The sequence below is a fragment of the Nicotiana attenuata genome, unplaced genomic scaffold (assembly GCF_001879085.1).
Source record: "Nicotiana attenuata strain UT unplaced genomic scaffold, NIATTr2, whole genome shotgun sequence".
NCBI classification, from domain to species: Eukaryota; Viridiplantae; Streptophyta; class Magnoliopsida; order Solanales; family Solanaceae; genus Nicotiana; species Nicotiana attenuata.
This window is the reverse complement of record NW_017674115.1, coordinates 20,104-43,089: the sequence shown is the minus strand read 5'-3', so window position 1 is coordinate 43,089 and position 22,986 is coordinate 20,104. Positions and strand designations below refer to the sequence as shown.

Here is a 22,986-nt window from a genome sequence, read left to right as displayed (position 1 = left end):
AAACTCTGGAGCGGAGGTGCACTGATAGGAGCTGGTGATGCACGGTAGGGTAGCTGATCAGAATACTGCATATGAGAACCACGACCACCTGGGGCACCGTGAGAAGCCTGAAGTGCTGCGTGAAACGGCCTGGGAGGATGGCCCCTACCAAAAGAATCCCTGCGTCCAGACTAGGCACCACTGAATCTACCGGAATAAAGAGGCCTCTTGTCAGATCCCTGACCACTCCCCTGAGCTAGAACCGCCTCAACTTGCCGGGCCACATTGGCTGTATCTTGAAAAGAAATCTCGCTACCCGTAGCCATCTGCAATCTGATACGCTGAGCGAGTCCCTCAATGAACCTCCTCGCTCTCTCTCTCTCTCAGTGGGGAGTATAAGAAGAGCATGACGAGCCAAATCAACAAACCTAGTCTCGTACTGAGTGATTGTCATAGAACCCTGCTGAAGATGCTCGAACCGCCTGCGGTAGTCCTCTCTCTGGGTGACAGGAAGGAACTTCTCGAGAAATAGCTGAGAGAACTAGTCCAAAGTCAAGGCAGGCGACCCAGCTGGTCTAGTCAACACAAAATCATTCCACCATCTCTTGGCGGACCCTATCAGCTGGAATACCGCAAAGTCGACCCCATTGGTCTCGACTATCCCCATGTTCCGCAACACCTCATAGCAGCGGTCAAGATAATCCTGGGGGTCCTCAGAAGCTGCCCCACTGAAATGAATCGGGAAAAGCTTGGTGAACTTATCCAACCTCAACAAAGCCTCAAAAGACATAGATGAGCCACCAATGGCCTGAGCTGCAACAACTGGCTGAGCTACTGATTATCGCGCAACGGACTCAACCTTAGGAAGAGTGGGCGCTAATACTTTTACCCAATAGTGGTATCGGGGTCAATTTCCACAGGGAGCTAGAAAGGGAGTTGGATATTTGCTTAGCCTAGAAATGTGTGTTTGCTTCTAATTGATCTTCTATCATTTTTGGGTTTTTATGATTATAACTACTAATTATAACTAAATTATGCTAAGATATTAATTCTAGGTTGTATGCAAGATAGAGAAAGGCACTAGGGTCGTGGCATTTACCTAGGTGGTCAAAGATTCCTAATACAAGAATGATGATTATGGGGCTTATGCTATAACCGTTGCACGATTGCACTCACTGTCACACCTCTAGGTAGAAAGAGTGATTTTGCCCAATTGACTCTTTCGAGACCAATTGGGTAGGCTAACAAGCCAAGCAACTTAGGGTTCAAGTTGGGTAATTACTCTTTCGAGGTTTTACCCGTTAATTGGGACTACCATTCTCATGGTCCATCCCAATTCCTTGTTGGGTTAATTTTGGAGTCATAGACACTCTTTCTCAAGAAGAGTCAAGACCCACTAAGCTAGACTTAGTGTTTGCAACCACCAAATCCTAGTTAAAACGTAAAATTAATCCAAATATCAAACACCCAACATCATTCAAGCATTAAACAATCATACCCATTAATTACCCACACTAGGGTTGAGCCACAACCCTAGGTAAAGGGTTTAGCTAGCCATAATAGCAACAGAAATTGAAGAATTAGTAGATAAAATCAACATATTAATTAACCAGAATGTTAATCTACAAGAATCCATGATAAAACAAGATGAAAATGCCCAAAATAGGCTAAAACTTGAGTCTCACGAGTGCTGCTGCTGTCTGATATCTAAAACTTAACCTAGAAATAATAAAATATTCTATTTATACTAGGCTAGAAAAACTGGACAAAAATACCCCTACGGGGCTGGCGCGGACCGCGCAAAAATGCAGCGCGGCCGCATAGGGGTCTTGGCCTTCGATCATTCACTTCTGAAGCTGGGGACGTGAACTGCACAAAGAGGTAGCGCGGCCGCACATGCTAATAGGCGCGGACCGCACAACAATGAAACGCGACCGCGTGGACACCAGCACTGACCGTGTAGAAAAGGGGCACTGACCGCGCATGGAAACCCCTGAAATGGATGCTCTCTGAATCTCCTAGCGCGGCCACGCAGCAAATCAGTGCGGTCCGCGCTAGGTCCTCTTGTCCCTTCTTCAATGATTTTTGACACTTGAGCAGGTTTCACTCCGTTTCGAGCTGATTTTTGACTTTTGTCATCTTGTCGCTCAAACCTGCAATCAAGCGCACTTTGTAAGAATTCTGGGTCTATTTTATGATAATTCATACATAAAGCATAGGCAAGTATGGGCATAAAACGTGTTGAAATCACAGTTATCAACTCCCCCAAACTTAAACCTTTGCTTGTACTCAAGCAAATAAAAGAAGACCCACCCCTAAAAAGGAAACATCTAAGTAATTCCAGCTTATCCTAAAGGAGCCTCATCACGCATCAATTGGGACTAACAATTGCCCTCAATACGAATGCATCATTAACACATTTTTAGTCTTTTAAGAACTATGGATCGAATGTGACACGAGAGCATCAAGGGTTGACTCATTTCATCAAGGCGCTTTTCTCAAATACCTTGGTCTTTGTGGAACCCAAACTCACTCATCCTCAACTCTCCCTAAGCGAACCTCACTTTTTAGAGTAATGACACACAACCCGAGGTTGATGGATTTTTTCACTCATTTCTCTCACAAAGAAGGTCATAAGTTCAGCTTTAGGTACCATATGCTTGCTCCTTATGTAAGTATCCACTAATGTAGGCTTCCCTCAACTCAAGATCATATAGGGCTTTTGAGGAGTCATTGTGAAGGCTTTTGGGTGAAGGTAGGACATGTTTTTGTTCATCTAGGTTCAATCTTCCCTTTAGCACTTCTTTTGATTCATTATGGCATACTTTTTGACTCATTTGAGTATTTCACTTCTTTCAATTCTTTCAAGGGGTTAGAGAGACACATTGTCACTCTTTCTTTTGCAATTCAAACCTTTCTCCTTTTTCTACTTTTACACAACCTTTTTCACTTTGTTTTCTTTGAATCCCCTTTTCCGGTTCTTATTCACTTTTGTATTTCTTTTTGTCTTTTTCTCTTTTTCATTGCCTCCCTTTTCTTTTGCTTTTGTGCCTCTTTACCGCATTGATGCCTTTCTTTTCTCAACCCCCCCCCCCCCCAAACTTAGATATTTGCCATTGCTCAAGGGAAGATTTGGGTGCTAAGAGAGGGTCTCATTGAGAACGGTTATAGGCTTGTAGCTTTGGTTCATGAAAGAAGAAGGTTTAAGGCTCAAAAGGGTTGAACTAGGGAACATTTCATTGGTAGGTCATGGAAATTGTTCAAATTTGGAAGTTCGGACCAAGGAGGGCCTACACTTCTCAAGTCAAGTTTCACCTATGCTTTCGCCTCAACGAACATTCAGGGCAAGTTCTAGACCATCGGCTTGGAGCTTAGACTCACAATTCAAATTCTCACCACACACACTCAGGGATTGCTAAAGACATCGAGTTGAGAGCCCACAACGACCTTATTTCCAATTCAAGCGCACAATGGCCCACACGACCATATGATGATTGTTTGGTCAACACAAGAGTCTCAAGGCCACAATTTTCACCATCCTAAACATAACATTATGTCTTTGACCATGGGATCAAAGGCAAATGTGTTAGGCCCAAGTGACGCTTGCCTGAGGTCCTCTTAACTACAAAATATTGAAAATCAAAAGAAGAAAAATCAAAAACGGACTCCAACCCTTAAGAAGGTTGTCACGCCATCTATCATTGGGAAGAGCCACCCGGTTCGCACAACACACTACCCTTGGAAAGAACCGTGGCATTAAGAAAACCAAGGGCTTATTGAAAATACTAAAACCAAAACAAAAGGCTACGAGCCTCACTACTAGGCTGAAAACGAAAAATTTGAACGAAAATAGAAAAACCGAATGAATATGTACAATGGGGAGTAGAATATACAACTGGATGAATATATACATAGGAGTCTAAAAGTAGCCAAAGTTAAAAGTTATATACAGGCCAACTATTTAAAAAATCAAAGACAATCCAAAACATAGACTAGAAATGAAACAAATATATACAGTCATCCAGTGTATCAGAATCAAAATGGTAGGGCGCACCCCCACGAATAAAAGCTGGCATTGTCCCCAATGCCAACTACCAAGATAAGCTCAAAAATAGAGTAAAAGGATATAGAAAGGCCCCTCAAGCCTAGTCCACATGCGTGGGTCTCCTGTCGTCCCTGGATGCTCTGTAGTAGACGGGAACTCAGACTGGTCTCCGACCTACTGCTGCTGTGCTGCTGGGACATGAGCTGGATCAAGGACAGGCTGAACCACCGGTGGAACACTGGATGTACTCTCATGAACCTGGGCCACCTCTATCACAACTCCCTCAGTGCTAGGGAGTTTCCTCTTCTTCCTCGGCCTGGGAGTCTCTTCCTGCTGTGGATGAACTGCTGCTGGATCTACAGTTGGCTCCCCGAAGAGTAAGTCAAGTGGCATCTGATCCGCCAAAAGCTTATCCACTTCCTCCCTCAACTTCATCACTGACTCCCTAGAAGCCTTTTGATTCCTCAATTTCCTGTGCTCCCTAGCTAGTTTACCCAATGCTGTGTTGTGTGCTCCAACTGCCTTAGCCAAGGCATTCTGTGTCTCCATCATCTTTTCCTGGTTGGCCAGGATCTTCTTCAGTGTCTCCTCAATAGAAGGAGGGATCTCAACTGTGGAAGGGGCTGACTGTGCCTGAACTACAGTGGCCAAGTTTGACAACTTGGATGTCGCAGCTGACATCCAGTTGTTCAAACTGGCTAGAGACTGAGCAAGCTGGTGGGCAGTGAACCGGTGAGTCTTCGATGAAGGGACATCCGGGTCTGCTGCAGTAGATGGACCAGCACTAGTAGAAGGGCCCTGAGGCAATGTCTCACTGGTAGCAGGGATGGTGTAAGGCTCAGTGGACTGCTCAATAACCGCTGGCTCCTCAGACTGGCCAGGTGCGGTGGAAGTGGATGCCTGAGGCTTTTTGGACCTCTTTGGGTTGTCGGGACCCAACTGACTGTACCATGAGTAGGGGGCCACTGGATCTACCTGGACATCAAACCTCTTCTTCTTCACCTTCAATTCTCTAAAGTACAGGGAAAGAGTGTTCGGGAAGGGGTAGTTTGTGTTGGTCTCCTGCCCGACCGTAGAAATCACTCTTGACATGATGTTGCCCACATTTAGAGGAAAACCAGCCATAATAGAAGCCACTAACATTGCACGAGGAATAGGAACTGTGTGATCATGAGTGGAGGGGTCAAGCCTACTACACACGAAGGTCAACCAACCCTTTGCTTCAAAACTGAACGCGTTTCTCAGAATCTTCTCTCCTGCTTTCAACCAAACTGGGACAGTGTCCGGGGCTGCCAAGTGCTGGGCCAACCACGGGCGACCCCAAAAATTCGTTCAGAGACTTCCCATCAAACATCACCACTTTGTCCCTCATTTGTGTCGCCTTTGAATCTTTCACTACATGATAAACATTACAGTAAAATTCTTTCACCATATGTTCATTTGCGACTATGCAACGTTCCTTGAAGAACCCCCAACCCTCTCTAGTACGGAATTGTGCCTGCACATGTGGGTTTAGAGGAAGAAGATCAGAATCAATAAATTGCCTCTCCGGAATCAATTTTCTTTTGGGCCACCACTCTCGAAATCTGTGGAAGGCTATTTCACTTACAAATCTATCAGCCCATGCTTCCGGTTTTCTTGTTCTCTCAACACCACCAACTTGGGGCTCACCCCCCTCGCCATATCCTGCACTCTCCCTAGATAATGAAGCTGTGGGGGAGGTGGAGTATTGTGCCTCACTTCTATCTTCGGACTCATCAGACGAGTCCAAAACTATGTTCACCGGTTTCTTGAGGCTTTTATCAGCTGGTCCCTTGGAGGTAGGTGAAGCTGAGGGAGAGTCATGCAATTGGAGCAAGAGAGACATGTGAGTGGGAGCAGATTCAGAAGTAATACTCCGGGATGGGGCATACTCACTCCCCGAAGAGTGGGAGGCAGCTCTATCAGCTTCCCGTATTATCTTGCGGGTCTTTTTTATATTCTCCCGAGTCTGGGGAGTGAGTTTAACAACCCGCTTTCCTTTTTCCCCTCGGGAGGAGCCACCCCTCCCGGGTTGTTATTCTTTTCCTCCTCGTTGCTTTACCATGATCTGCAAAGAAAAGTCTAACATTGTTAGTTGAAGCATATGCAATGAATTGGATGGTACAGTTGAAAGCATGGGTTAGAAACAGGGGTGCAGAATAGAAGGGGCGTGGACCGCGCAAAAGAGCCACGCGGACGCGCTGGGTAGCGCGGACCGCGTAAAACTGGAGCGCGGACCGCGCTTAAGATGTTCTAGAGACACCCCTCTCTGAATCTCACCGACGCGGTCCGCACTGTTTTGGACCGCGGCCGCGCTAGACTGGCGCGGACCGCGCATAAAGGACACGCGGCCGCGTAGGGCAACCAATGAATTGAGGACGGGGATTTTCATTTAAGTCCAATTTATTTGTTCAAATTATGGGTCCTAATTGTCCCTACTCAGTTACTAATCAAGAAATCATGCCCATTATTTCACATAAACACACAAAATCTACCCTAACAGGTAAAACTAAGAGGGAAAGAAGAAAATAAGAAGTTATACTAACAGGAAGCAAAATAAAATAAAATAAAATAAACTATGAATAGGATTAGTGAGGAATGTTACCAGGGGTTGTGAAAGTTTTAACTACTTGAAGCAAGTTGTTGTTTTGATGCACAGTGAAAATTTGAGAGCTCAGGTAGAAAATTGGCGAAAAGGTTAAAATGAAGCCTAGGGTCTCTATTTATACAAAACATTGTGGGACCCATTACTTACCCACCAGCGCGGCCGCGGACCGCGCTGGATTTTCAGCATCCTTAATTGCCTGAACAACCCATGCGGACCACACTGTTTTGGTGTGCGGCCGCGTGGGAAACTTCAGAGAGTATGCATTTTGGGCTTCTCACGCGCGGACCGCACAAAAATGTCACGCGGACCGCGTAGAAAACTTCAAAGACTCAGCTCCCATTTCACCAGCCTACGCGGACCGCACTATTTTGGTGCGCGGCCGCGTAGGCAAACTTCAGAGACCTTAAGATTTTTGCTACTTTTGCCCTGCACTGGTTCAACATCAACCCTGCAACATCTCACAAAACCATGAGTTGAAAAATCCTAATCTACAACGGAAAAATAAAAAGAAAGAAAAAGACATGGGTTGCCTCCCAAGAAGCGCCTGATTTAACGTCGCGGCACGACGCATTTTACCACAATATCACTTCAAATGAAGGAGTGCCACCACGTGGCTGTCATCAATTTTCCCCAAGTAATGCTTCACACGATGCCCATTGACTCGGAAAACTTCACCATTTTTGTTCTTGAGATCAATAGCACCGAATGGGGTCACCCCAACAACTTCAAATGGACCACTCCACCTAGACTTGAGCTTTCCCGGGAATAACCTCAACCGGGAGTTGAATAGAAGAACCATGTCACCCACCTTGAATGCTTTACCCCGAGCATACTTGTCATGGAGGTACTTCATCTTGTCCTTGTACAAAGACGAGCTGGAGTAAGCATGAAATCTAAACTCATCAAGTTCATTCAATTGCTCCACTCGGAGATTTGCTGCAACATCCTATTCCAAGTTCAATTTCCTCAATGCCCACATAGCCTTGTGCTCAAGTTCCACTGGAAGATGGCAAGCTTTACCAAACACCAACCGATACGGAGACATACCAATTGGAGTCTTGTAAACCGTCCAATAAGCCCAATGAGCATCATCCAATTTCTTCGACCAATCGGTCCTATTAGCATTCACCGTTTTGGACAGAATACTCTTTATCTCTCGATTTGAGACTTCCACTTGTCCACTAGCTTATGGATGATAGGGGGTGGTCACTTTGTGATTAACTCCATACTTAGCAAGCAATGAATCAAAAGCCTTGTTGCAAAAATGGGACCCCCCATCACTAATAATGGCCCAAGGAGTACCAAATCTCGTAAAGATACTCTTTTTCAAAAATGCTACGACACTTCGGGCTTCATTGTTGGGAAGAGCCACGGCTTCCACCCATTTTGAAACATAGTCCACCGCCACGAGAATGTAAGTATTACCACAGGAGCTCACGAACGGACCCATGAAATCGATGCCCCAAACATCAAAAATATCCACCTCAGGAATTGTATTGAGGGGCATCTCATCCTTCTTGGAAATACCGCCGGCTCTTTGACATGCATCACATCTCTTCACCAATTCACTAGCATCCTTGAACAACGTGGGCCAATAGAAGCCACAACTCAAAACTTTTGAGGCTGTCCTCACCCCCCCCCCCCCCATGATGACAACCATAGGGAGAAGAGTGACAAGCCTCCAATATGCTCATTTGTTCACTTTCCGGTACACATCTCCTTATCACTCCATCTGTGCATATTCTAAACAAATACGGATCATCCCAATAGAAACCCAAACTATCCCGCTTGAGTTTCTTCTTTTGGTTGGAAGAGAGCTCACACGGGACGTTACCAGTCACAATGAAGTTGGCTATGTCCGCGAACCATGGCATTTCACACATAGAAACGGAAAGAAGCTGCTCATCAGGGAACCTATCATTAATCTCAATACCATCACTTGGTCACCCATCTTTCTCTAATCGGGACAAATGGTCGGCAACTTGATTCTCGCTTCCCTTTATATCCACAATCTCTAAATCAAATTCCTGAAGGAGTAGCACCCATCTCATCAATCTTGCTTTCGAATCCTTCTTAGTCATCAAATACCGAAGGGCTGCATGGTCCGTGTGTATGATAACCTTTGCCCCCATAAGGTAAGGTCTAAATTTCTCCATCGCGAACACAATAGCCAATAGCTCCTTTTCTGTGTAGTTTCTCTGGGCCTCATTCATAGTCTTGCTAGCATAATACACAGGATGGAACATTTTGTTGATTCTTTGGCCTAGCACCGCCCCAACCGCTACATCACTCGCATCGCACATAAGTTCAAAAGGCAAATCCCAATTAGGTGCAGTGATTATAGGGGTTGTTGTCAACTTGTGTTTCAGTAGATCAAAAGACTCCATGCACTTCTCATCCAAGATAAACTTGACATCCTTCTCTAACAACTTGCAAAGCGGGTTCACAATTTTTGAAAAATCTTTAATGATTCGCCGGTAGAACCCGGCATGACCAAGAAAACTCCTCACCCCTTTGACAGAAGTAGGGGGAGGGAGTCTTGAGATAACCTCTATTTTTGCCTTATCAACTTCAATTCCTTGCCTTGAGATTTTGTGGCCCAATACAATTCCCTCTTGCACCATAAAGTGACATTTCTCCCAGTTGAGCACAAGGTTGGTTTCTTCACATCTTGCCAAAACCCTATCCAAGTTCACCAAACATTCTTCAAATGAATCTCCCACCACGCTGAAGTCGTCCATGAATACCTCCAAGATATCCTCCACCATGTCGGTGAAAATTGCCATCATACATCTTTGGAAGGTCGCTGGGGCATTACATAGTCCGAATGGCATTCTCGAGAAAGCGAACGTGCCATAAGGACATGTAAAGGTTGTCTTCTCCTGATCCTCTGGGGCAATGAGAATTTGATTATACCCCGAGTAACCATCTAGAAAACAATAAAAGGCCCGGCCCGCAAGACGATCAAGCATTTGGTCCAAGAATGGTAGTGGGAAATGATCTTTTCTTGTCACCTTGTTCAGCTTTCTATAGTCCATACACACTCTCCAACCCGTAACTGTCCGAGTAGGAATCAACTCATTGTTGGCATTGGTCACTACCGTCATTCCACCCTTCTTTGGCACACATTGGACCGGAGAGGTCCATGAACTGTCCGAGATTGGGTAAACCACACTCGGCGTCAAGCCACTTGATAACCTCTTTCTTTACCACTTCTTGCATCACCTCGTTGAGTCTCCTTTGATGTTCAAGAGATGGCCGTGCATCCTCCTCCAAGATGATCTTGTGCATGCAAAATGCGGGGCTTATCCCCCAAATATCGGCCAATGTCCATCCTATTGCCCTTTTTCGCTTTTGGAGCACCTCCACAGTGGCCTCAACCTGCAAGTTAGTAAGGCAAGAAGAAAGAATAACTGGAAGAGTAGAATTAGAGCCCAAGAATTCATACCTGAGGTGTGGAGGAAGTGGTTTCAACTCCAACACCGGTGGCTCCTCAATTGATGGCTTGGTTGGCGGAGTTTTGCGATTTTCAAGATCCAAAGATAGTTTCCTAGGCTCATATGAATATGAACACCCATCTCACTCATCAGCCGTGGCACGCTAGACAAATATCAAGCACTTGTGTCATCCACTATCAGCCGTGACAATGTCCACAAATGAACACACCTCCGTACTATTGGGTTGCCTCATTGACTTGCACACATGAAATACCACCTTCTCATCTCCCACACGGAATGTTAACTCCCCTGCTTCCACATCAACCAATGCCTTCCCCGTAGCTAGGAAAGGTCTTCCAAGAATAATAGGCACTTCGAAATCCACTTCGCAATCCAATATGACAAAGTCGGCCGGCAATATGAATTTGTCCACCCGGACAAGCACATCGTCGATTATACCTAAAGGCCTCTTCATCGACCGGTCCGCCATTTGAAGTCTCATTGAGGTTGGCCTAGGTTGCCCAATTCCCAAAGTCTTGAAGACTGAGTACGGCATCAGATTAATGCTAGCCCCCAAGTCACATAGGGCCTTAGCAAAGTCCGCACTTCCGATAGTGCAAGGAATAGTGAAAGCTCCAGGGTCTTCTAGTTTCGGGGCCATAGAATGCACAATCGCACTAACTTGGTGCGTCACTTTATTGTTTCACACTCCATAGAACGCTTCTTGGTGACTAAATCCTTCATAAATTTTGCGTACCCAGGCATTTGTTCAAGTGCCTCCACTAAAGGAACATTGATTGTGAGGCTCTTCATCATGTCTATGAATTTCTTGAACTGATTGTCGTTCTTTTGCTTTGCTAACCGCTGAGGATATGGTGGAGGTGGTCTAGGCAAGGGTGCCTTTGCCTTGGGCACCGCCGGCTCGGGTATATCAATAATGTGTTCCCTAGACGGGTTCACGGTATCTTGAGTCTCTACCCCGGCCTCATCATCAATATCAATCCGCACATCATTTGTCACTATTGGTTCAACCACATTGTCAACATTCAAAGGTGCATCATCATCATGCAACTCAATTTCATCATTCACAACTTGATTCTCAACCGAGGCATGCACATCACCGCCTCTTCCACTCCTAGTTGTAACCGCCATCACATGATTGTTACCCCCCTTCGGGTTCACTACCGTATCACTTGGTAGCGCACCTTTTGGTCGGGTATTTAAAGCTTGAGAGATTTGTCCTATTTGCACCTCTAGGTTCCGGATAGATGTGTTATGCGAAGCCAATTGTGCGTCAGAATCTTGGTTCTTTTTCATCATCTGCTCGAACATCATTTCTATCCGTCCCATATCACTTCCAGAAGAACTAGGCCCTTGTGACTGAAAGGGGGGTGGATTGTTTGGTTGTTGGAACATGGGGGGCCTTTGAAAGCCTTGCCCCCTACCACCATTATTCCACCCTCCTTGATTGCTATTGTTGTTGTTCCAATTGTTGTTGTTCCCATTCCAATTGCCTTGGTTATTACCTTGATTACCCCAATTGTTGTTCTGATTGTTATTGTTCCAATTGTTGCCACCCTGTTGTTGATTATTGTTATTCCAATTGCCGCCTCCTTGTTGATTGCCCCAATTGCCTTGGGGGCGCCATTGTTGATTCCATTGATTTCCTCTATTTCCTTGGTAGTTATTGACATATTGGCACTCCTCACTTTGATCATCAAAACACTCGTTCGAATAACCACCACCATCATTGTTGTTGTCAAACTGCTCACCGTTACCTTGAGGTTGTTGTTGCCCTCTTTGCCTCCTTTTTAGCATAGAAACATTCTCCATTGCATTGACTTGGCGCGGGTTTTGTACTTGTTGCAATTGCGCCTTCGCCAACTGATTCATTGTTGTTGTAAGTTCGGCAATAGATGGCCATGATCACTCAACTCCTTGTGCAAATGGATAACCGTGGGGTCACCTTGGGGTACATTCGCTCGGCTTTGCCATGCCGAAGAGGTGTCCGCCATTTCATCAAGTACGTCACATGCCTCTTGGTAAGAAAGTTTCATAAAGTTCCCACCGGCCAATTGGTTCACAATGCATTGATTTGTGGTGTTGATGCCCCTATAGAAAGTCTGTTGGATCATCGCCTCAGTCATGTCGTTGTTAGGGCATTCCTTCACCATTGTTCTATATCGCTCCCAGATCTCATGCAATGGCTCTGTTGGCATTTGCTTAAAGGCTAGAATCTCGTCCCGAAGAGCCGCCATATGACTTGGAGAAAAGAACTTGGCAATAAATTTGTCCGCCAATTCATCCCATGTGGTGATAGAATGATTTGGTAACCTTTCTAACAAGTCCAACGCTTTGCCCCGAAAAGAAAACGGGAAAAGATTCAATCTCAACGCATCCTCTGACACGTTTGTTTGTTTGCTGCCCCAGCAAGTATCTACGAACCCCTTCAAGTGCTTGTATGCATTTTGGTCGGAGGCGCCCGTAAAATATCCCCTTTGCTCGAGCAAGGTCAACATGACATTTGTGATTTGAAAGTTCCCCGCCCGGATTCGGGGAGGAACGATGGCACTCGCGTACCCTTGATTAGGAAGAACTCTTGGGACCGCTCTTGGCGGTGGCGGAGGAGGGTTTGGAATAGGATTGTTGTCATGTACATTAACATTGGCATTTCGACCTCTCCGTGGTACTTGAGGTACCGGAAGCTCATCTTGCTCAACATCTTCAACCTCCTCCCCCGCCAAGGCATTTCCAAGAGGGTCATTTTCGTTTAGAGCCATGTGTACCTGATGGATCAACACAAATAAAGTTAGTAAAAAGAAGGAAAGAGAAGCAAAACACAAAACTAGCTACACAAATAGTCAACACCGTAAGCTCCCCGGCAACGGCGCCAAAAAGTGAATCGCAGCGGACTCAACCTTAGGAAGAGTGGGCGCTAATACTTTTACCCAATAGTGGTATCGGGGTCAATTTCCACAGGGAGCTAGAATGGGAGTTGGATATTTGCTTAGCCTAGAAATGCGTGTTTGCTTCAAATTGATCTTCTATCATTTTTGGATTTTTATGATTATCAACTACAATTTAACAACTACTAATTATAACTAATTATGCTAAGATATTAATTCTAGGTTGTATGCAAGATAGAGAAAGGCACTAGGGTCGTGGCATTTACCTAGGTGGTCAACTAACGGGTAGAGATTCCTAATACAAGAATGATGATTATGGGGCTTATGCTATAACCGTTGCACGATTGCACTCACTCTCACACCTCTCGGTAGAAAGAGTGATTTTGCCCAATTGACTCTCTCGAGACCAATTGGGTAGGCTAACAAGCCAAGCAACTTAGGGTTCAAGTTGGGTAATTGGTCTCTCGAGGTTTTACCCGTTAATTTGGACTACTATTCTAATAGGTCCATCCCAATTCCTTGTTGGGTTAATTTTGGAGTCTTAGACACTCTTTCTCAAGAAGGGTCAAAACTCACAAAGCTAGACTTAGTGTTNACGGTTTCCCTTTCTGGCATGCCATCAATACAGTACAAGAACAAACTTCTCTGAGCTTTTTCTCTATATCTACAAACTGGAAGGGTTGCATCTATAACCTGCAATAAAACACAGAAACAACATTAGCAAGGCAAAGCTATCTCTAATGCTTCGGATCAAAACCTGATCACCTGTTGTTTGGTTCATGAATACAAGTGAATTTATGTATTCAGAGAAGACAAAACAGGAATATGATCAGTAGCATTTAATTCACGTTAAAACAAGGTTAAAATTCCCAAAATAGGCTAAAACTTGAATCTCACGAGTGCTGCTGCTATCTGATGTCTAAAACTTGACCTAGAAATAATAAAATATTCTATTTATACTATGCTAGAAAAATTGGACAAAAATACCCATGCGGGGCTGGTGCGGACCGCGCATAAATGCAGCGCGGCCGCGTAGGGGTCTTGGCCTTCTATCATTCACTTCTGGAACTGGCGACGCGGACCGCACAAAGAAGTAGCGCGGCCGCACAGGCTAATGAGCGCGGACCGCACAACATTGAAGCGCGACCGCGTAGACACCAGCGCTGACCGCGTAGAAATGAGCGCTGACCGCGCTTGGAGACTCCTGAAATGGGTGCTCTCTGAATCTTCTAGCGCGGCCGCGCAACAAATCAGTGCGGTCCGCGCTAGGTCCTCCTGTCCCTACTTCAATGATTTTTGATGCTTGAGCAGGTTTCACTCCGTTTCGAGTTGGTTCTTGACTTTCGTCATCTTATCGCTCAAACCTGCAATCAAGCGCACTTTGTAAGCATTCTGAGTCTATTTCATGATAATTCATACATAAGGCATAGGCAAGTATGGGCATAAAACGTGTTAAAATCACAGTTATCATTAGCAAAGAGAGCAAAGAATGTTGTATTGTATTCAATATGTTGTGTAATAATCTGAATCCCTTACAAGATGACAAGGGTCCCCTTTCTATAGGAAGGTTGAATCCCAACATAGTACATGTCTAATAAATGACGAAGAAAAGCTACTAGTGCAGCTGTGCAACGGCTCAGTATGGATTTGTACTATTTTTGCAGACCTGGTCAGTTCTAGCCACGTACATTTGGGGATTTTCCCGCCCTTTCACGACGATCATCGATTGTACTGCTTCGAGATCGATCATAATGAGCCTTCAATGTGCTTCCTCGAGGGACGCACCTCGGGGTCGCACCTCATGCGCTGCTTCGGGCCTCTTTGAGGATAGGCGTGGAGCAACATAGTAGCCCCAAAGTCGAACTCCCCAATTTTGGCCGTATACATTTACAAAATGAAAGGTCATTGGACAAATGTACGTATTGTGAGTTTAATGATCCTAGACGTAAGAAAATTCACCTTTATTAAAAGTGATGCTTAATTTGATTATATGAAAAAGTTATAAGTGAAGGCAATAATAATGCAGAGTGTGTCTATATTCTACGAGCCATATGCGTGTTAGCAATATAATGAAAAAAAATTGGTTTTCGAATGGAGGTAGCACGTGAATAGTGAAGATGAAAAAATAAAAATAGACAAGGATTAAACTGTAATTGTAGCTTAATATTCTATAGAACAAAGGCTTTAATTTTAGCTGTTGGCTGCTTCGTTGTACGGGTCAATAATTCTTGATTTAGAAGGTCTCTTAACGCCAAGACCTAACATGGCAGGAGATAACGAAGAAGAATGTTAATGTTATATATATATATATATATATTCCTTTTAAATGTTGCAATCTTTTTGTGTGGAAATATTACAGAGCATTGAGTAAAAAGAATTAGTGATGTTTAGCTATCCATCTGTATAAACTATTTTGTGTAAGTGAATTATTTAACAGGTTGATTTCTTGGGTCGTTTCACAAATTATTAGTCATTTTTAATTAGGAAATTACCAGCTATGTCCATTTATAAGTTGCTCATTACAAAAATTGGTCAATTGATAAAATATTACTAATATTAGCCAAATTAGCCAATTAGTTATTTGTAGCAAAAAAATATCAAATTTTTGCTTTGTTTTGAGTGGGTGTTATTAAAATAGATTGGGCACAACTTAAGGAGCTTGAATCTTAGTTTTGGGATGATTTGGTGAAGTTTTGAGGTGGTTTGAATTGAAAATTCGAAGTAAAAGCTAAACATGAAAAAAAAATGATATGTGTATCACATTGTGTATCATTTGTGTATCACATATGTATCATATTTGTATCAATTGTGTATCACATGTATATCCATGTATACCTGTGTGTATGATACATGCGTGATACATGTTTTATACATGTGTCGCAGAAGACTTTTTTAAACTCGATCTAATTACGAATTTTGATACAAAACCAGTCCAAATCACCTCCAATCTTCCTCAAATTTTGTATATTGACTCATCTATATAATTTCAATGAATTTCAACTATACCCATTGAAAAAGTTCCTATTTTGTTTAGATTTTTGGAATATTGTATAGATTTTTGTATTTCATCACCTTATTTGCTACCCCGTCCATGAAATTTCCTTTCCGTCTTGTATCTAATGTTGTTAATCAAGCTTAAAAATATGGAATGTAATTTTTGCATGTGATTCTTTGAGAGAAAGAACCCTATTATTTGGTTTTTCAATTTTTGTTGGCTAGTTTTGGTAAGTCTATGACTAATAGCTAGAGGTTGGTAAGTTGAGATTTATTAGAGACATTTGTGTAAGTTTTAATTTGTACTTTCTTTTGTAGTATCTTGTGATTTTGGTGCTGAACGCATAAATAAAGTCGTTTAATTTGTGGCAGATATCAAATTGATGTACCTAAAGTTATGATTTTTCCATTTTCTTCTCTTTTCTATTTTTGGTAGAGATTTTCTTTGCTTTGAGTTTCATATTTGGTAGCCAATCATGTTCGACCAGATTGTAAATTTGCAGGAAGGTGGTGATAACCTAACCTCCCACTTTGGACATGGTGGCCCCAACCCACTTGAAACTCTGCTAGAATACCAACATGATAAGAAAAATAACAAAGGTTTTCAAGGTGTATTTAGATGGGGTTGAGGTTTATAAAGCCAACCTAATAAAGCCAAGAAACATCACTTTCACACTCCCACATGATATTGTTGAAATGTTATACCAATCATATTGCTATTATATCTATCCCCATGTATTTTATTTCAAAATTTTCTAATGTAATTATTGATATCTAATTAAAGGAATGCACTTTTTTATTTTGAGGAGAAAAAGGACCGAAAAGAAGTAATGAGAAGTCTACAACATTTTAAAGCTTGAACCACTAGAGAGAGCTTTTCCCTTTGATATTTCCATAAGGTTATAATGTTAGGTAAGATGACCTTTTCACATGATTCATTATAACATACAAAATTTTAACTCTTATGATCATAATATTGTAGCAGGTAAATTGATATTCAGTTTGACAAGGACAATTACTGTTTTCTATAAGTAAACAACGTAACTTTGCTTTTTAAAAGGGCTAGTTAATTTCCTTTATCTTTATATTTTTACTGATTTAACTCATACAGTTGTAACATTTACTATTACCAGCTATCCCACCGACAATTTCATAATCTCATGACAAAGAGAGAAAGAGGTGTCCAGGACTAAAAGCATAAGAATAAAAAAAGCGAACAGATGTAGTTTTGAACAAAGCATAAGTCTTGTGTTCCTCAAATTCCACATATACTTCCTTTCTTCTACTTCACCGCCCTGCAACTTCTCCCATGTGATAACAGAATCCTTTTTACAGTAAAAGGAAACTTTTTTACAAATCTTGAAATTGTCTACTGTTTTGGGTTCTATTTTTAGACAGAGTTGACTTGGGAACTGAAATGGGTATTGCTTGAATTAACCATTAATTGGTTAAGAAATGAAGAACACTACGAATTGGAAAAGCAGAGGAGCTGAATCAGTTGTAAAAGGTGTTTTTTCACCGAAATTGACTATTCTTCTATGTATTGGATGCTTCTGTGTAGGAATGCTCTTCACTGACAGGTTCTTTATTTTGATCTTTCTTTCAACTTTCTGTTCAATGAGAATTTGTCTGATTTTTAATTGGAGTATTTAATTTTCGATCTTTACACAAGGATTTGTCTTTCCATTTAAGCTTTGAATAGATTGTTATTGTATGTTTAGGTCTGGTTAATTTATGCAATTTAGGAATTTAATGATGCCATACTTAAAAAGATCTGTAGCTACATTTTAAAGTATATAATTGTAGTTTAAAATGCTCCTTTTACTGTTATCTTTTCAGTTCCTCAAATATTGAGCCTTTTGCAATTTTGTTCTATTTTTTCATTAATCAAAGTATTTTGGTTTATAGGATGTGGACAGTGCCAGAAGCTAAAGGGATATCAAGGACAAGACAGATTGATGAGCAAAAGCTAGGGGTAATCTCTGAGGACTGTGATCCCACAACTGTGAGTATTAAGTTAAGAAAGTGTTGCTGCAAGTTGAGAAATGAATTTTTAAGACATTTGAAAGTAATGGATTTTGGTCTTCTTGTTAATTTTTAACAGAAGGGTGTCAAAAGTGAAACCAAGGATATTTTCGGGCAAGTTTCGAAAACACATCATGCGATACAGTATGTTTCTCATGCTTTTGACTTATCGATTTAATGAATTTGATTCCTTGTTTTCCTTTTTCCTGAAGTATTTGGAAATAACAAATTCCTTAGCTGTTGTCTTTATAACAAAATACAGAACACTGGATAAAACAATTTCAAACCTAGAGATGGAACTAGCTGCAGCAAGGTCTTTGCAAGATTCTATACTGAGTGGCTCTCCCATAACCGAAGACGTGAAGATTCCCGAATTGACCAAGAAGAGAAAATATCTCATGGTCATAGGGATAAACACTGCCTTCAACAGCCGAAAGAGAAGAGACTCGGTTCGAACTACCTGGATGCCACAAGGTCTTTTAGCTTCATTATTTGTGTGTTCTGAGTTACTCGTTGGGATACTCCCAACGTTGAATGCATATTAAGCATTTTGATTTCTTGATTTTTGGAAAACAGGTGATAAGCGAAAGAAGCTAGAGGAAGAAAAGGGTATTGTAATTCGTTTTGTGATCGGTCACAGGTGAGTAATACAATTGATGGTCGATATTCTCAACGTGTTGTGGTATCCAGTCTATGATATTGTTGTTAGCTCTTGGTTAATTTTGGTTTGGTGTTTTCTGTAAATGGAGGGACAACTGTTTCAAATACTTTGAAAATATACCTCGAGGTTATCTTAAAGCATGTATTGAGCACGACAAAAAAAAAAATCGTTCATCTTTTCACAATTTTGCCTAATATAATTAAAAACTCATCACTTAAAAAGGATATTTCTAAATTGGAGTAGCTGATATTTTATATTTCTTCTACTAATGGAGAGGTGTTTGTCTGGATATTTATTTACTTTTTTTTTTTACTTCTTTTAAATCTTTAACTCATCTAATTATCCGTTATCCAGTGCAACATCAGGTGGCATTCTTGATAGAGCAATTGAAGCAGAAGACAAGAAGCATGGAGATTTCTTGAGGCTGGTAATATTAATACCTTTAAGCCTCCTCTTATATCAGATCCCACCCCTTCAAAACTAATCTAACCGTCGGACATGTCATTGTGACTTCCATAGGAACATGTTGAGGGATATCTTGAACTATCTGCCAAGACAAAGACCTATTTTACTACTGCTGTTGCTCTGTGGGATGCAGATTTCTATGTTAAAGTTGATGATGATGTACATGTAAATATAGGTAAGACCTTTAACCATTATGCCTTATTGTGTCTGCGTCATAGATGGTTCTACAAACCATGCTTGTATTACTACAACAAGTGCACTGCTATACTTAGGCTATCACTCATGCGACAACATGCATGTTTGAAACTTCAGGTGCACTCGGAGCAACTCTAGCTAGGCATCGTTCAAAACCCAGGGTATATATTGGTTGCATGAAATCTGGTCCTGTCCTTGCTCAGAAGTAAGCAGAAGAGTTTACTTTTGACTGTAAATGAAGATAGATTTCCTTGACTTACCTCTATTTTGCCCTCTTTCCTTTGCAGGGGAGTGAGATATCATGAGCCTGAGCATTGGAAATTTGGTGAGGACGGAAACAGATATTTTCGGCATGCAACAGGGCAGCTATATGCCATTTCAAAAGATTTGGCCACTTATATATCTATAAATCAGTAAGTGTTTGCTTTTTCTGATTTTTTTGGACTTCAGTGTGTGTTTTTGCGTGAATATCACTTGCTGATCGTGTTTTCCAATCATATTAGACATGTTCTGCACAAGTATGTTAACGAGGATGTCTCACTGGGGTCATGGCTCATTGGATTGGACGTGGAACATATAGATGATAGAAGATTGTGTTGTGGAACTCCACCTGGTAACAATTCATTGATTCCCTGAAGCTTTGATTACTGTATCTGCATTTAACATTTTCTTGGCAGTTTTATTTGTTGCTTATCCATCGTTTATTATTTTTCCAATCAAATAAATAATTGAATGATAGGGTTAATGATTATTGTTAATTTGGAAAGGTTGTTAAGATCTGCGTACACGATCAAACATTTGAAAGTCTCCAAGTACACAATGATCTTTCCCAGTTTTGGGTAATTGAAATGGTTTAGGTTTTTCCTTTGTGCCTCTTTATTTCTTTTACCCTTAATACACTATCCAAAAAACAGTACATGACTCCTTCCTTTTTCCTCGTGCATGCTCTGTACTTTTACACACAGCGCCATTCTAGTAGTGTAGCCTTTTTCTTCCACATATCTGCCTTGGACCTTTACGCATGTAGCACCAGTCTGTTACTTAGTTCTTTCTTCTTCATTGCTGCCTCATGACAGGAAAATTTGTGCGTTTATTCTATCTGGTTCACTTGGTTGAGAAAAGTTCTGAAAATTTCTTGAATTGCCTTTTTCATTCTTGTGATCTCTTTTTTACACAGTTTAGTTATCATGTTGAGTCTGAGAAATTCGCTTCTCTTTGTACATTAGATAACTTGAATGTAAGAAATTAGATATCACATTTATTTAGGCCTTAAAGAAGGATGGCTAGTTACAACTACAGCTTTTCATACTGGTAATTTGTCCTACTCCGGGAGAAGTTTGATTTGATTGATCTCTAAAATATCCGAGGTGATTAATTTGATTTTGTTATCTTAATTTTGCCAGATTGTGAGTGGAAAGCTCAAGCAGGCAACATTTGTGTTGCTTCCTTTGATTGGAGCTGCAGCGGGATATGCAGGTCCGTAGATAGGATTAAGGAGGTTCATCGACGTTGTGGGGAAGGTGAGAATGCTTTGTGGAATGCAGTCTTTTGACAAAAATACAGTATTTCTCCAATCTCTGGAGTCTCCAAAAAGATTATACCAACAATCAAAAGAACCTGATGAATCCAAGAATTGCGGAAACATCAGGGTAATAGGATATGAACTGTATGTGCTTATGTACATGTTAGTGGGAGAGGAGAGAGAGGTTGCCACTTTATCTGCTCTGATTATTATTAGCCTAAGGACGGAGGGATAGTATTGTAGCAACCAACATGTGAAGCAAAAGTGTAAACAACCATTCTTTTTTAGATGCTTAGAATACGAATTGTTAGTCTCAACTCTCGTGAGAGGAAACTAATAAAGTGTATACTTGCCTTTTCCTTTTAATCAGATACTTGCCTTTTCAGGGTAGGGCGCACGTTCCACCCTTCCCAAACCCCACTCGTGAGATTATACGTGAGATTATACTGGGCATTTTGTTGTTCTTTTAATCAGAATCAAATACTTACCTCGTGCTCATAGTAATCATTCATATACATCATTATGAATCATGTCCAGCCAGTTACTTTATTTCCTCCATTCATCTTGTATGAGTCATCGCAACAATATTTGTGAAGCCTATGAACCATTAGACGAATTTGATTGGAGCATTGTCAGTGAGGATATGTTACTGCAATTAAAGCTAAATTTGAAGGCTTTTTTTTTTTTTTTAAAATTATTCGAGAGCAAATCCACATGAACATTTCCAGCACATTTTGATAAAGTGCGCAGTTGGGATTTGACCACATCACAGTTGGGATTTGACCACATCACGTTATTAACAGAACACTCTTTCATAGCATGTGACTTGGTATAAGAAAAGAAAAAGAAAAATTTAGCTATGTGAACATAGATTTGGTTGAAACTTGAAAAAATAAGGCTGAATATATACGGAGACACTTAAAGTTGGCACGATCTTTCATTTAGACACCTGAACTTAAAGTTGGCACGATCTTTCATTTAGACACCTGAACTTAAGAGAGTTCCTATTAAACACTTATACTATCCGAAATTTATTCCAATTGAGCACTTATTTGATAATCAACCAAACTTACAAAGTTTGTGCAATGCACTCGCTGCTGACGTGGCGAATAACGAATAAAAAAATGACATATATTATTTTGAGTAAAAAAAAAACTATGTTAGATCTATTTAATAAACAAAATAAAAATAACATTCTAAAAAAGAAAAGAAAAGCTTAATTTACACCCAACCAAGAAAGAAAACATTTTAAAAAATTGGGAATTCGTGTTGGTGTTCTTCACTTTTTTCATATGTGTTCTTGTTCCAAGCACGATTTTAATCCAAATTTTTAAAAGAAACTCCTCCAAATTTATTATAACTTTAGCTAAATATTCCCCATGACGTCCCGAAGACAACCCCAATATTAATTTCTCAAATTTTCATCAAATCAAGTAACCTATTTTAAACCTTCAAGCTTTTTAAAGACCCCATTAATGATATATAAGGTTTAATCAATGGGTCTCCAACACAGCGACCCATCTCTGCTTCTTTTGCTTCTTCTTCTTCATTTTAGTCTTAGTTCTCTGCTTCTTCTTCTTCATTTCAGTTTTGGCGGCTGGGTTAGGCTTCTTCTTCTTCACTTTATCCTTTTCGTTTTCTTCCAATCACAAATAGTCACCATTTTTTTCGTAGCTTTGCTGTTATTTTTTTTAAAGCTTTGTTTTTAAGAAAATAAGATTTTGAATTTGAAAGAAGAAGAGGAAAATGAGTCGGAGCAACAGTGGAAATGGTGGTGGATATAAAGAAGAAGAAGGAAATAAAAAAACAAAAAAAAAAAATCTGTTTTTTGGGCTTTTCACGCGCCCATATTGGGTGAAACTCACTTTATGTGCCAACTCAGCAAGAAGTGTTTAATTGGAACAAAGTTCATCTAACTTACGTGCTCAATAGGAACTCTCTTAAGTTCATGTGTCTAATTGAAATATCATGCCAACTTTAAGTGTCTCCGTATGTATATTGGAACAGTGTTAAAAAATAATTTTTTGAAAGTTGAAATTGGATTTGAACTTGACGTTTACTTGAGAAAATATTGAAGTTTTGTGAGTGGAAAAAAAATTTTGCACCCAAAAATTGGTTTGCCAGTTTT

At 41.2% G+C, this 22,986-nt stretch overlaps 1 protein-coding gene across 1 annotated transcript; it reads left to right on the top strand.

Annotated features, from left to right (window-relative positions):
* The first annotated feature begins 17,163 nt into the window (after window positions 1-17,163).
* LOC109218026 (probable beta-1,3-galactosyltransferase 2) lies at window positions 17,164-21,248 on the top strand. The gene is made up of 11 exons (XM_019382343.1): window positions 17,164-17,570; window positions 17,899-17,995; window positions 18,095-18,159; window positions 18,278-18,489; window positions 18,592-18,655; window positions 19,031-19,103; window positions 19,196-19,316; window positions 19,454-19,541; window positions 19,624-19,749; window positions 19,840-19,949; window positions 20,740-21,248. The coding sequence occupies exons 1-11, from the start codon at window positions 17,446-17,448 to the stop codon at window positions 20,886-20,888; spliced, it is 1,230 nt and encodes a 409-aa protein (XP_019237888.1). The 5' UTR covers window positions 17,164-17,445; the 3' UTR covers window positions 20,889-21,248.
* The last annotated feature ends 1,738 nt before the right edge of the window (window positions 21,249-22,986 follow it).